This window comes from Nothobranchius furzeri, chromosome 4 (assembly GCF_043380555.1).
Source record: "Nothobranchius furzeri strain GRZ-AD chromosome 4, NfurGRZ-RIMD1, whole genome shotgun sequence".
NCBI classification, from domain to species: Eukaryota; Metazoa; Chordata; class Actinopteri; order Cyprinodontiformes; family Nothobranchiidae; genus Nothobranchius; species Nothobranchius furzeri.
In genome coordinates, this window is record NC_091744.1 from 13,481,306 (window position 1) to 13,496,295 (window position 14,990).

General features: G+C 40.7%; 1 protein-coding gene across 1 annotated transcript in view; it reads right to left on the bottom strand.

The window, feature by feature from the left end:
* Positions 1–14,990, bottom strand: part of cntln (centlein, centrosomal protein) — a 127,378-nt gene that overhangs the window by 100,521 nt on the left and 11,867 nt on the right. The window contains exons 7-9 of the mRNA XM_015965167.2: positions 12,543–12,676; positions 11,347–11,509; positions 10,650–10,868 (exon numbers count right to left, since the gene is read on the bottom strand). Coding sequence (XP_015820653.1) covers positions 10,650–10,868; positions 11,347–11,509; positions 12,543–12,676 — 516 coding nt within the window. The remainder of the gene's footprint in view (positions 1–10,649; positions 10,869–11,346; positions 11,510–12,542; positions 12,677–14,990) is intronic.

Below are 14,990 nucleotides of genomic sequence, written 5' to 3' on the forward strand. Positions count from 1 at the left end.
CATTTAGATGTATTTTGAAGTGTTTCTGGGTTATACTGCCCTGTATTTTTTTTCTCTATTCTTAACTCCACATTTTGCTCCTATATTACCAGTAAATATAACTCCTGCACCAACATTTCCCCACTTAGGGACAATAAGGAGATTTTCTATTGTAAAACCTTTTGATTTTGTCTTCCACAGGTCTTGGTTTCATCAAATTTTCTGAAAGAGCAATCTTTGGTGTATCCAAGTGACACATCGATTTAGGAGCACTCCTTATCCACCATTAAGCAGGACAGTGTTTAGCTGAAAACTCCAAGCAGTTGGAGTCCTACCTGACCTGCCGAGATTATTCCATGGATTTTTCCTTTCCCAGCTGTTTGTGACTGAAGCTGAACACAACTATGCCTACTTAAGCTGCCTATGAGAGGTCCTTTATTGCTGCAGGAAACATTTTCAGACCCAAAAGGACATGTTTTGATTCTGAGAACTTTACAGAACCAGCTTCTGATGAGGCTTAATGAAACATTGATGTAGTCTTGAACAGATGATTTAATTGTTGTTTTAAGTTATTTTACTGAAATTATAAACACATTAAAAAACAATCTTCTGTTAAATGCAAGTTTAGTAGTGAAGCAAAAATAAGTGTCTGCACCTGCAAAACCTCTGTTCAGGTAAATCTATGTTATTGCAAAATCCTGGCCGCGCCACATCAGGCGATGTCATGCTTCAAAGCCCTATGGGATTACCAATACTAAATAAGTTATATAAACACATAACTTCTTCTTTTAGGTCCATCACAATCAGCCTCTGTCTTCCTCATGAAATATACAAACGTTAATCTTAGCAGTAAACCGTGTTTGCTGCAAATACGAAAGTACTTTGAGGAATGCTAGTCCATTTGATTGACGTCTTCGTCTTCAGTCTCCATCAAAAGGTATTAAAAAATAAGTTCAGTTCACATCCTTTTCTTTTGCAGCTGACCACCCAGCAAACTATTACCATTTTACTGTGAAATCAACTAAACAAAAGTGATATAAGGCAACAAAGTGGCTTATTTAGACTAGCCACACTGGAGTTTCCATGTTTTTAAAGGATTGCCATACATTGCTACGAAGGGGGTGGTCTCATGTGTCTTATTTGGTGTATGGTTAAGAGTTCGAGTCACAATAAAAAAGTAAAGTAACTGCCTAACATACGAACACGTTATAGCCTTTTAATGACATGTATGCCTTTTGTAAACTAGTTTCTTTTTATACAATTACACAAAATGTATTCTGTAAATGAATCAGGCAGCCTTTAATGTTATTAGTTTTGTGTTGACGAAGTTAAAGGTAGCAGTATCCTGACCAATCACAGGCTTGCTGTCTCCGTCGCATTCCACAGATAGTTAGGAAATTGGGCCCTACACCATTCGTCCTTGCATGACTGCTGGAAAGCCCTCGCAACCACAGATCATGGTGTTGCGTGCCACAGCACCTCGGCAGACAGAGAAGTATAAACTAGGCTTAACGCCTGACTTATACTTCTACGTGAGCGCTGCAACGGAGAGACACACACGGAGGGTCGCAATGGTTTTCACATACAAACTTCTACGCAAGCAGCAGTGTTGCAAAACAATTCCCTGCCAGGAAAACAGAGGGCGTAACACTTTTCTGTGGTATCCTGCCACACTCATGTATCTGGTCCACAATAGTGTATTTATTAATGTGTTTACAGTATATATTTCAGAGACTTTATAATACAGACAAATTTGTCCTTTATTCTCCTCCACCTCTTTATGCGGTCGCCACCTCTAAACCCACGTTTCCCATCATTTCCGTCCTCGTTTTTGCTCCATATTTTGTACTCCTTCAGTTTACATTGTTGGACTTTTTCCGCGATGCGTTCTTCAAACTGTTCTGGGTCTGTTGCTAAATATCTTTTTACTTTTTAACAGGGCAGTGCTGGTCACAAATTTACAGGAAGCAGCGTCCTAACCAGTCACATGCTTGCGGTCTCCGTCACTTTCAACGAATGTTTAAAATTATGGACATGTCTCTGTCACCCTCTGTAAGCCCGTCAGAGAGCCCTTGCTCCAATGCATAATGACGTTGCGTGTCTCTGCAGTTCTGCAGACAGAGAAGCATAAACTAGGCTTAAGTTTGTGATGTTGTGTATCTTTATATTGGTGCTTGTGTCTTGCAGGACTGCTGTTACCATCGTGACTCTGATGACTTACTGGCAGCAGCTCAAAACATTTTTGTTGATGTTGGCTCTCATTAAACTTCCATTGAAGTGAATTAAAAAATGTCATCATGCAGATCACCAGAAAAGTACAATTGGGCTTTATAGAAGAAAGATATTACATGTTGACATTAGAAGCTTACATATTAAAGCTTGGTTTATGCTTGACGCATTCACTTTCCGCTTGGTGATGCGGCTCGCGGATGGAACGCACCTCACAACTCGCAGTGTTTATGGTTCATGCGGCTTGTCTCTGCGGTGAGCCAATATTCTCCCAAACTGTAGGGGGCAGCATGGAGCTCTACGACATGCATCCAACACTACGCCATAGTAGAAGTAGAAATTACTGTTTACAACATGGCATTTCAGCATTTTTAACAGCGTCCTCATCTTTTCCGACAGTGCGAGCTATTTCTCTCCAAGAATTATTAACAACTTGTTGATCACGGTGATCTCTGAGAGCTGAATCATACAAATGTCTGCATTTATGAGCCTCTGCCATACTAGTTCTTGCCGGTCCGCCATGTTTTTCCGCGTCCGACCGTCCGCGTGGTTAGAAAATTTCCTAGGTGCGTGTTGCGGAAATTTTGGGCCGTGCGGAGGCGCGGTGGAGGGGCGTGACGCAAAATGACGCAACTTTTCCGCACGAAGCCGTGCGGATCTCGCGGATGCGTCAAGCATAAACCAACCTTAAGTGTATTCAGATTAGGGCTGAACGATCTATTGTTTTTTAACCGAAATTGCGATCTCAAACTGCACAATCACGTGACCGTCAAAGCTGCGGTTTTAGCGGTTTTGACTGATCCAAGATACAGTTGTGGTCAGAAGTTTACATACACTTGTAAAAAATTTAATATAATGGCTCTACTGAGTGTCCCGTTATTTCTAAAACTCTGATTTTTCTCTGATAGAGTGATTGGAACAGATGCTTCTTTGTCACAAAAAACATTCATGAAGTTTGGTTCTTTAATGTCTTTATTATGGGTTACAGAGAAAAGTGATCACATTTGCTGGGTCACAAATATACATACAGCAGTGCTAATATTTGGTTACATGTCCCTTAGCCATTTTCACTTCAATTAGGCACTTTTGGTAGCCATCCACAAGCTTCTGGCAAGCTTCTAGTTGAATCTTTGACCACTCCTCTTGACAGAATTGGTGAAGTTCAGTTAAATTTGATGGCTTTCTGACATGGACTTGTTTCTTCAGCACTGTCCACATGTTTTTAATGGGGTTTATGTCAGGACTTTGGGAAGGCCATTCTAAAACCCTTATTCTAGCCTGATTTAGCCATTCCTTTACCACTTTTGATGTGTGTTTGGGGTCACTGTCCTGTTGGAACACCCAACTGCACCCAAGACCCAACCTTTGTGCTGATGATTTTAGGTTATGTTGAAGAATGTGAAGGTAATCCTCCTTCTTCATTATCCCATTTACTCTCTGTAAAGCACCAGTTCCATTGGCAGCAAAACAGCCCCACAGCATAATATTCCCACCACCATGCTTGACTGTAGGCATGGTGTTCTTGGGGTTAAAGGCCTCACCTTTTCTCCTCCAAACATATTGCTGGGCATTGTGGCCAAAAAGCTCGATTTTTGTTTCATCTGACCACAGAACTTTCCTCCAGAAGGTCTTATCTTTGTCCATGTGATCAGCAGCAAACTTCAGTCGAGCCTTAAGGTGCCGCTTTTGGAGCAAGGGCTTCCTTCTTACACGGCAGCCTCTCAGTCCATGGAGATGCAAAACACGTTTGACTGTGGACAATGACACCTGTGTTCCAGCAGCTTCTAATTTTTGGCAGATCTGCTTTTTGGTGATTCTTGGTTCACTCTTTACCCTCCTGACCAATTTTCTCTCAGCAGCAGGTGATAGCTTGCGTTTTCTTCCTGATCTTGGCAGTGATGAAACAGTGCCATGCACCTTATACTTACAAACAATTGTTTGCACTGTTGCTCTTGGGACCTGCAGCTGCTTTGAAATGGCCCCAAGTGACTTTCCTGACTTGTTCAAGTCAATAATTTGCTTTTTCAGATCCATGCTGAGCTCCTTTGACTTTCCCATTGTAGCGTTTGTGGGCCCTATATACCTGGCCTAAGAGAAGTCACCAGCTGTAGTCACTCATAATCACTCACAAGAAGTTAAGAGGCCATGCTATGAAGCTCAGTTCACTGACACGTTTCTAAGTCACCAAAATTGCTAGTTCATGTTGCTGTATGTATATTTGTGACCCAGCAAATGTGATCACTTTTCTCTGTTAACCCATAATAAAGACATTAAAGAACCAAACTTCATGAATGTTTTTTGTGACAAAGAAGTATCTGTTCCAATCACTCTATCAGAGAAAAATCAGAGTTTTAGAAATAACGGGACACTCAGTAGAGCCATTATATTATATTTTTTACAAGTGTATGTAAACTTCTGACCACAACTGTACGTTGTGTAATTTTTTTTTTTTTTTTTACATCCAGGGTTTTCCCTCTGTGTTATGGCAGTGGCAAAAGCCAGCGTGGGGGAGGGGGGTGGGGTGTACTGTCCAAAGCCGAGCCCAGCTCCACAGCTGACAGAGCTGCATGTTCAGGTTATTTTCCTGTTTTATGTTTCTACACACAGCGCTGCTAGAGCAGATAATAATGGCACCGTAGGTGAGACCAGGACAGAGAGAGAGAACGTAGTTGAGTAAGGGAGAGAGAGACTACTTCCACATCGGAGCAGGTTCAGGCTTATTTCTAAAGTTTGGTTTATGCTTCATCAGCGCGAGTGCGGAGACGCACACTTTAGTTGACTTGAAAGCTCGACTTCTCTTTTAAAAATGGTTTGAATGTTTCTGATGGCACACGTTAGTTCAAACAAGCTAAGTTGTCAGAATGCGTGCATCTCTCTCACAGAGCTGACGTTTTAGTGAGGAAAAACTATCAGACGACGTTGAAAAACATGCAGCCAGCCTGCCTTGGTAATGCAGGGAAAACTGTGCATTTTTTGTTATTTAATACATTTAAAAGCTATTTCTACCTACAGATTTCCTCAATGCATTTTTGGAGTAGAACATGTTTTTAATAAAGCTCCTCTCTAGATAAAAATCACAAGCACAAGTTGCTTCACAAACGCATAAAAACAAATAAATAAATGATAATTATAGGAGAAAATATCAACAGCTTTAACTGTTTTAATTGTATGATTAAATAGTAAATATTAATGTGAATGATTTGTTAAACTAGATTAGAATCTAGACCATCTTTTCACTTAATCTACAGGATTGCTTGGCAGGCTAGTGTTGGACCTTTGTTTGCAGAAAATCGTCAATTGAACCGAAATAGCAATTTCTGCTAGAAAAATTGCAATTCAGTCTTTTCCTAAAATCGTTCAGGCCTAATTCAGACCCTTTTTCAGACATTTTCTAGTTTAATTGATATTATTGGGCTAGTGTTCAGTCTGGACACTGAGAGAACCACAAAGCTTTTTTAATGCACTAAAATACACAAATTTAAATATATACAGTGAAACTAGCAAACACACACATCACCACTACAGACCTGCACTCACACACAGCCCTAACTGCATCCCTTCCAAATGTACTGTAGTATTAATTACTGAGGGAACACTGCAGTACTGTATTTAATTACTGACTAAATGAACCATTTAAACTTTACTGCTGGTTCAATTAACCGGGTTAAGTGAGATTGGGTGATTGTAACTCACTTAACATTTGAGCTGATATCTTCTGACTTCCATAGTCTGGTGGGGTGGGGTGGGAGCTGTAGCTGTTTCAGAAAATATCAACTGATCAAATTTAATAATTACTGTCTGTGGAGGCAAAGGCGTTGCTCAACTGCTGCAAAAATGTTGCTTTAAGCTGAAACCAGATGGAGTTAACTCTGAGTCAGGTCACAATGCAGGACAAACAGAGATAACCCAAATACAGGTAAAAATGTCATATAATGTCATAAATGTGTTTTCTTTCACCTAAAATTAGACATTTAGCTCAATGAATGAAAGAAAAGTTAATTGTTGCAAATCATGCTTTACATAAGAACAGAGCTAGAGTTAATGAAATCACACTAAAGAACAAAAAGTCTGCATTAACATTTGATCCGTTGTGAACAGTTAAAATGTAGTATTTTGGTGTTTTTTTATATTTGATTATTAATTTTTTAGCTACCTTTGAGGCTAACAACAAACTACACTTACAGGTAAAAACCATAGACATGAATACGTAGATGCCCCATTGTCTAACAATGTCACCGCCATATGGGATTGATCTCTTCACTCTTCAAACCCAACTGGTGTCAACGCAGAGTGAGCTAAGCCTGTTTTTGTGCAGCCTAAGGTTGGAACAACAAGCGCACTATTGAAAACACATCACATGGGATTACTATTGACTCTTCTCGCCTACCTTATGGGACTTTATGTTTTAATAAATTAATTTATTTGATTAGATTTATATTTTACCTATCATGCCATATGATATGTCTGATTTTGTTAAAAAGCACAATAAAATGTGTTTTTTTATTGGGTGAACAGAACACCTTCCTCAGGAGAAATAAATGCACTGGGGGCGAATGGAGACCCATCCAAGATGGTGGCTGGCCACTACGTCATCTCCAATATGCAGCGCCAGTTTACGGGTGTCTACGTATGAGTTGTCTGTGGTAAGAACACCAGTTAGGCTCTGTCAGAGATGACAAGGTAGAGGGCAGGTGTTGAACATAAAGGGAAGAGCACAACGAGAGTGCAGTGGAGAAGAGGGAAGGAGCTAGTCTAGGAGATGCTCTTGAAGAGCTCAGTTGTCTTAACACTCAGTAGAGTTAGACTGATATATCGGCTGGCTGATAAACTGGGCCAATTTTTAACTTTTTTCATATAATGGCATCAAGCAACGTAACTCGTAAGTAGAGCCGACTAAAAGTCAGAAACACCCATGAGCAGCTCTGTGCTTTTGTCAAATTATTATTAAATGTATATTTATGTTCCTAAAAACATCTGCTTAATAAATGCTTTTAAACATTGTTGTCAACTAACATTTCTTTTTATTCACATGCTTTGGATACTTAATCCTTAGTCAGTTTATTGATTTGTTTGATTAACTTTGGTTAAAAGTTAGACTTTAAAATAGTCAGCGTTCAAAATCTGATTGGGTTCAGAAATGTTGCACACTATAATTACTAGTGTGACATTCTAGTATGCAAACAAGGCACAAAACATCAAGATATCAGCCATGAATATTGCCCCTAAAGATCATCAACATATATCATCATCGGCTAACCATGACCTCCAATTACCAGTGTCAGTATTTGCAATAAAAAACCCATTTCAGTTCATCTCTACTCAGGAGTTCATTCCACCATCATGCAATGGAACAGGAAAAGTCTGGATTATCTTGAGCATGGTGTAGACGTCGCTAGTCAACAACTCTTTGACCTCCAATGACCAAAATGATCAGGTCATCATGTAAGCCGTAGAAGGGAGCAGTTCCATTTAGGATCTATGTGCTCATTTACGCTGATTGAAGACCAGACGCTTGACAACATTTGCAGACATGCCTCGTACAGACTGGGAGACCAGAGAGAAGATCATTGTAAAAGTCAAAGTGGAAGATGACCATAGACAGCATCAGGAGCTGGGTGGGTGGCACCTTCTGTTAGGTATAGCCTGAGCTTCCAATGCAATGCAAAGTGGAATATAAGAGCAACAAATAAAATAATGTCTTAAAAGTTTCAGCTACTTTTGATGGAGCTAAGAATTTTGTTTGGATTGAAATATTGTGCTGCTTTGACTGGGAGGACAAGCAGATCAGTCAGAGTTGGCACTGGAAAAAAAGGAAGCTGAGAAATCTAAAGCTCCTCTGTAAAAGTTAACATTCCACACCTGATAATTACAAACTCTGTAACACCATGATGATCCATGTAGAGGAGGATGAAGCTACAAGTGCTTAAGATCAGGTGTACGGCACTGCAGAAGCGTCTCCAAGCTCATGTATCTTCTGCTCAGATTTAACTAGTAAATGTAAAGTTTAGCTTTTGTCTAGCAAGAATAACTTTTCAGAATTATCACATGACTCTGTAATTTTATGGACCTTTTTGGCCAAGACATTATTTAATGTGGAATCCTTCTGTTCTGTGACGTAAAAGCCATAAAGGCGTGTTTATTGAGTTTTACATCTATAAAACTACAAAACGTAATAAGACAACATGACATGCAGTTCTAAAGAGGACAGTAACAATGAATTACCAGAAGACAATTTGTGGACGTTTTAACAACATCAAAAACTGGACACCACTCAACTTACAGGAGGACTCATGTACGTCCACACAGAAGCTTGTGTATGCCCTCTCATAATGACTTACTACTTGGACCACAACAGAAATGTACACCCTTGTAGATGTGGAAAGTATGTCACTAGTGGTACTTTTCTCAACCATCTATGTGGTCCAAGTTAACTGAATCATTAAGTGCTATTAACGATCTCTATAGCCTTTAGGGTGACTGTTCAAAGGACCTGAGTTCAATTCAAACTCCTGCTGCTGACCGACAGATGTAGAAATGTAACTCTAACATCATCTTCAAGAACATTACTGGGCTCCCAATTAATTCACCTCTCTTCACCTCTTATCTGCCTTTCCTATTTGACCAGGGCGTGTTAACAGCATTTAGTTATTTGGGTGGTAGGAGATAAAGAAGACTGATAAAAGTAAGTAAATCAGAGAGTGTTTCTGTTCCTCGGTCTGAGAGGATCAGATAACTGACATTAAAGACAACGGTGCAAAGAGAGATGCGTAGATCAAGGATGAACGAGAGCAGTATCAAAAGGATGATTCTGGGATATGGACCACCACCACAGGCCATGTTAGGGAGTGTCAGTTATTACAGTACGTGCTAATCTACCTACATCTCTGCACCTCACCGGCCAGAGACGTGTGACGTATCACAATAAAATGTGTTTATCACTTAAGTAGGGCTGCAACAAACGATTATTTGGATAATCAATTAATCGGATGGGGTCTCGACACGATTAATCGGATTATATGGGGAAATTTTTAAAAACTGCTAGGGAAACGTTATTTCTCTCCTTCCTTCACTTTATTAAACACAACATTATTAGAAAACAGTTCAATAGCAGAAAAACAACATGCCATCACCTAAATTGTCTTATAAGGTGTATAGACAGAGACCCTAGGCTACACCTATCTGTGACCTAAAATGCTTGGTCCAAGTTAAACAGCTTAAGGGGAATTCTCATCTGTTTTGTTTGATCTCATCTGTTGACATTTATTATAACTGGGGATGTCAAACAACTAATTTTTAAATGTAATTAAACATAGGCTGTGAATTAATCAAAATTAATCACTATTTCCAAAAATGACTGAAAAAATACCAAATAAAACAAAAGTAAATGAATGCCGCCCTCCTTGTGATGATGCCCTGGGCAACTGCCATAAAGTCACATCAAGAAATGATGCTGATCATTCCAATGATCCCAAATAGACGCACATTAGGCCACATGAAAGCAACTGAACCCAAAAATATATTAACCAGTACATAACTGCACTCTCACACAACACGCCTGCAGCAACAGTTAGGACTCCTCCCTCCCTTTTAAAAGCGTTTTTGCTTCCGAGGACATTGTGGCTGTAAAACCACATGCTAGTAGTCTGGCCCCGGTGTGATCAACCAGCTTCTGCGGGAATGTGACGGCGGAACCGGTTCGCAGCAGCACGAGTCTGCGGGAAGATCCACACACACACACACACACACACACACTCATCCAGTAAGCGTCGCGCTCACGACTTTGTAGACTTTTTTTTTATTATTATTATTTTTTACGAGCATAGGGCATGTCTAGCCTGTGTAATAATCCGGGGCTTGGGTGAATCACTTTTGAAAAGTTTTTAACTTAACCGGACACAGAGCTCTCTTCTTCCTCGCTGATGATTCCGACATGCTTGCGTTTAAAATGCTGCATCATCACCGTAGTACTCCCGTGCCATGCTAAGTCTGACCTAAACGTTGCAGGTAACGAATGTCGTCGCCTGATTTAACTGAAAATGCTCCCAAACTTAAGAAGTTTTTACTTTTTTGGGTCTCGCTGCTTCTACCACGTTTCTCTTCCAAACACCTGCCGGCTCTCCCTCGCGCTGATCTGACTTGCTCCGGTCTGCGCGCAACGGCGGGCAGGGGCGGGGGACTTTTGGAAAAGTTGTGCGACACAACGAATCGATGACGCAATTTGTTGCCAACGCTTTTAGTAATCGATTTTCATCAAATTAATCGATTCGTTGTTGCAGCCCTACACTTAAGTATAAATACTCTTATTTATGGAATCCTCTGAAAGCTGTTTTATTTAACACTAGGACGTGTTTAAGACAAAAGAATCAATGCAAAATGGTAGTTTCTAGAAAATTATTACGTTTTAAAAAGATCTAATTTAAGGGGATGATAAAAATAGTTACCAAAAAGTTGGTTTGTTTGCTTGGTGAGCAGTGAAGGGCTGTGCGGTGAGCCTGATGCTGCTGTTGTACTTGTTCCAGCTGTTTCTGCAGTTGAGCTTGGAGTTCCATGATGTGCTGGTCTCTCTGAGCCAACTGGTCCCTGAGCTCCTGGTGACTCTGATGGAGTTTGGCCTCACTAGACACGAGAGTCTGGTAGCACTGACTCAGCTCCTTGTTTAGCTGTCAACAAAAACAAGAAAGGTGGATAGATGGTCTGAGGTAAGGTAAGGAGGCAGAGGAATGATTATGACAACCAGTGACGGTTGACAAACTGGTTGAGGACTACATGCAGTTGAACTAGGGCTGGGTGATATGGCCTTAAATCAGTATCACAATATATTGAGGAGTTCACCTCGATAACGATAAATGGACGATAACTACATGTAAGCGCAAAAACAATAGTTGCCCACTAGATGGAGCTGTCTCGTGTTGAGTCATGTTGTCATGTGACTCAAAGTGGTACAGCTTCTTAAAGGAACATGAACGTCGCCCACCTACACACATCTTATCATTTGTTAATTATAGAATTTATCGTCATGGGAAAAATGATATTGGTTTGTCAGAAATGTCAATTGATTCGATTGATTTATCGCCCAGCCCTAAGTTGAACAAATAGTTTTTTTCTGAGTTTGAAGTTTCCGTTTGTGTTCGTAACTACCTGCTGATATGTGGTAGCATCAGCAGTGTGTGCCTCTTCTTGATTTCTCAGGACTCTTTGTGTGTCCAGATTGAGTCCCTCCAGTTGCTTGATGAGGTGGCTCTGTTCTGCTGCATGCTCAGTGCTCTGTCTGTACAGAGTCTGAACTTCTGCAAACTCATGACTGCAAACATAAACACACAAAAAGTACCAAAATCAAACTTAGATTTACATAATGTATTTGAAAGAAAATGGTTGAGTGAAATGATTAGTGTGTCTCAGGAAAAATGTCTTTACTCTTCTTATTTGTATTTGCAGATGGCATCACGGGAAAAAAATCACGTAGAAAAGCAACATCTCAGGACAGTTGCTATGAAGGTAAAGCTTGGTAGCAAATGGGTCTTCCACATGGAAGACGACTGTAAGCTTACTCCACAATTAGCGACAAAGTAGCGTACGGAGAATAAAGATAACTTTTTGACTTGATCTCAATTCAGTAGATTTGTAGCACAAACTGAAAAGGCGAGTGAATCAAGGCATCCTACAAACCTGACTTGGGTACACCTGCTCCGTCGGGCAGACTGGGACTAAATTTCAGCAAAAATGTAATACAGTACATAATAACCTGGACCAAAATGAACAACAAAATAATGATGTTGATGATTGTAGTCAATAAAGTGACACTTCTTATCAGAGTAGAAAAATCCAAATCAAATAAATTGTTTTTCTGTTCTCCCAGTGGACTTCTATGAAGTACTCCTGCAACCTATAAGTGCATTAAATTAGTGTAAGAACAGCCTATAGCTCCGAAGTGACTGACATTTCGAACTGCCTCTGGCGTTTAAGCAGAGAAGTAGTTAAAAAAGGGCTGAGATTACCATTAAGGCTCCTACAGTTTCTGCAGTTTTTATTATATCGACTAAAGCTTAGTGAAAGCCTTCCCTGTTTCCCCTTTTCCCTCCTTTAAAGCACATTCACTATGCAGGGCTTATCAAATGGCTTTAGGTGAGCCAGGGTGGAAGAAATGTGTGTCACCCTCAAGACTCACAGTAATCAGGAGAATACCCACACCTTAATGCAGTTACCTATACAGACATATAGCTCACAGTTTACACAGCACAAGTTGTCTTTTAACTCGTGAAATTACCCATAAAAACATCTATGAATGTGCTGCTCTTTAGAAAAAGTGAAATAGCTCTTAAGCTGACGAGACTTACCGAAGTCGATCTAGCTGCTCTTGTTTCGTTGCTTCTTCTCTCTCTTTAGAAGAAAGCTGGGCAGCTAGACCATTAATGTACTCCTGTGACTGAGACAGCTCTAGCCAGGCAATGCGTAGTTTTTCTTCCAGATCCTAATGTGAAAAGTGAAAGTAATAATTAAAAAAATCTAAAATAAAAATAACTGATTTTTTAAATAAGTCACATTAACTGTTAATTCTGATCATTACAAGCAATGCTACATATTTCAAGCCTTTATTCGTTTTTAATTGCGATGATGATGGCTTACAGCTTATGAAAACCCCAAATTCAAAAAGAATATTTGAATATTGTGAAAAGAGTTAGGCCTAAAGTGTCACACTCTAATCAGCTAATGAATCCAAAACACCTGCAAATGGTTCCTGGGTCTTTTTTATTTTTTATTTATTTTTTTGACCGTGTCCTGTCTGGCTGTGAAGCAAGCAGAATTGATGTCTGAATGCTGGTAACAAGCCATACAGATTTATTCTCAGGGGGAGCATCAAAGCGTCTGCTTTAAATGTCACGCCTGAAACTTCAAATTTTATTGTTGTTGTTTTTGAATGCTTTGTAATTCCGACCAGACACGGAGACAGAGGTGAAAGAGAAAGGAAAAGACAAATGGTGGGAAGAGGGGGGGGGGGGGGTTCCACAAAAATAAACAATAATGAACAAGAGTCTGCTTCTAGAACTGCAGAAAGAGAAGAGCAGAAAAAAATGGGACACACAACAATACATCAGGAGCAAGCTATCACTGCGTTAACCTGATGATGAAATATAAAATCAACATTGTTTAACTGAACAATCACACGATAATAAATCACAGTGCATTTAGTGGCGACGACAGCCTCAAGACATGTGTTGAACGTGCCCAAGCCCATACTTTTGAGAGCACCATGTGAGCACCTGTGTGTGTACACGCGCTTGTTTATGTAAGGTTTCTCTATAGGAGCGTCCAATAGAGTGTGAGGGACCACATATCTGCCCCCCAAAGATGTGTAGGAGACGGGGGGAGCTCCAAGTCCCAGAGATCCAGGCGCTGCCCCAGAACACAGGAACCCCAAGGAGACTGCAACCAGAAAGGCCCTCGCCCCCCTCGAGAGGCGCAGAGGATCGCCCCGGGGAGCCACAACCAGCAGCCGGCAGAGCCCCGGGAGATATCAGCGGCAAGCCCACAGGCCTGCCCGCAGCCTCCCACCCCCTAGCCGGCCGAGCCTGGGACCCAGCGACCCGGGACCCAGGGGCAACCACCCCTGCCGGGGACCCAGCAGAGCCCAGGGACCCAGACCCCACCAGGCAGCCACCGGGACTGACCAGGCAGGCGCCTAAGATCTTAAACCCCCTGACCCGGGAGCCACGAATACTCAGGCAGACCAAGGCACCACACCCCACACCAGGGTCCTGGGCCTTTAAATGGTTTCTCGCCCCTCTTTTCCACTGGACATGAAAGCATCGCAAAACAGCCGCGAATCTTAGATGGGTTCCTATCCACCGGCAGCAAAGTGTAATGTTTTGGACGCGTCCCAGAAGCGAAGATACTCTGTCATTACATTTCGAGTCTATTTTTTACATATAAACCCCACACCTACACTGGCATATCTGTTTGTGCACCTGTTGCAAAAATGCCAGCTATTATGGTTCTGCTCATAGACATCTATGGAAATAAATGTCTGATCCAAAAGACATTAAAAGTTCACAAAAGAACATTCACTTCAAACACAAAGAAAGTGAAGTCTGAGTTGTTTCAGGTGCTCAGGAATACGTCCACGAGGTAATAACGCTTAGCTTGACTCATTCATGGGAAATTCTCCCTGATGCTCTAAACTGAGGTCGATCTCACCGCTGTTTACTGAAGGTAAGAAATACTCACGCAGCCTTGCATCACCAAAAATTGAACTATCCCTTTAAGAAATATTAATCAAAATTCATTTCATGAGGTCTGTCATTGAGGTTTGCCACCACTGTTTTTGAACTGACAACTTAAAACAGCTTAATGTGGTTTGCTTTTCTATAATATAGATCCAAAGATGTTTTAGACACATCTTTGCTCTCTAACAAACTACTGTAATGTCTAAACTTCGCATTTCCATATTTTAAAAGCTAACTGGCTACAAAAAGAACAGGTGGAGATTTAAAGGTTCTGATGGATATGCAAGTGGCTGGGCTCCACCGGATCCAAGTGTAATTACTCAGTATCCCTTACTTATTCAAGACCTTGTCTGAACCCATTTGACTTATAAAGCTAAATGTTTATAGATTAGCTGATACCTTAAAAAGTTGGATATGAAGATCATGAGCAGCTATTATTCCTGAGAGCTTAATTTTTGCACAAAGCTAATTCTTGCAAAGCATTTTAACATGCTCAATACTTATTTTTTTATGGAACAAGATGAGAAGTACAAATCCATCTATTTGGTAAAGTTAGATTAC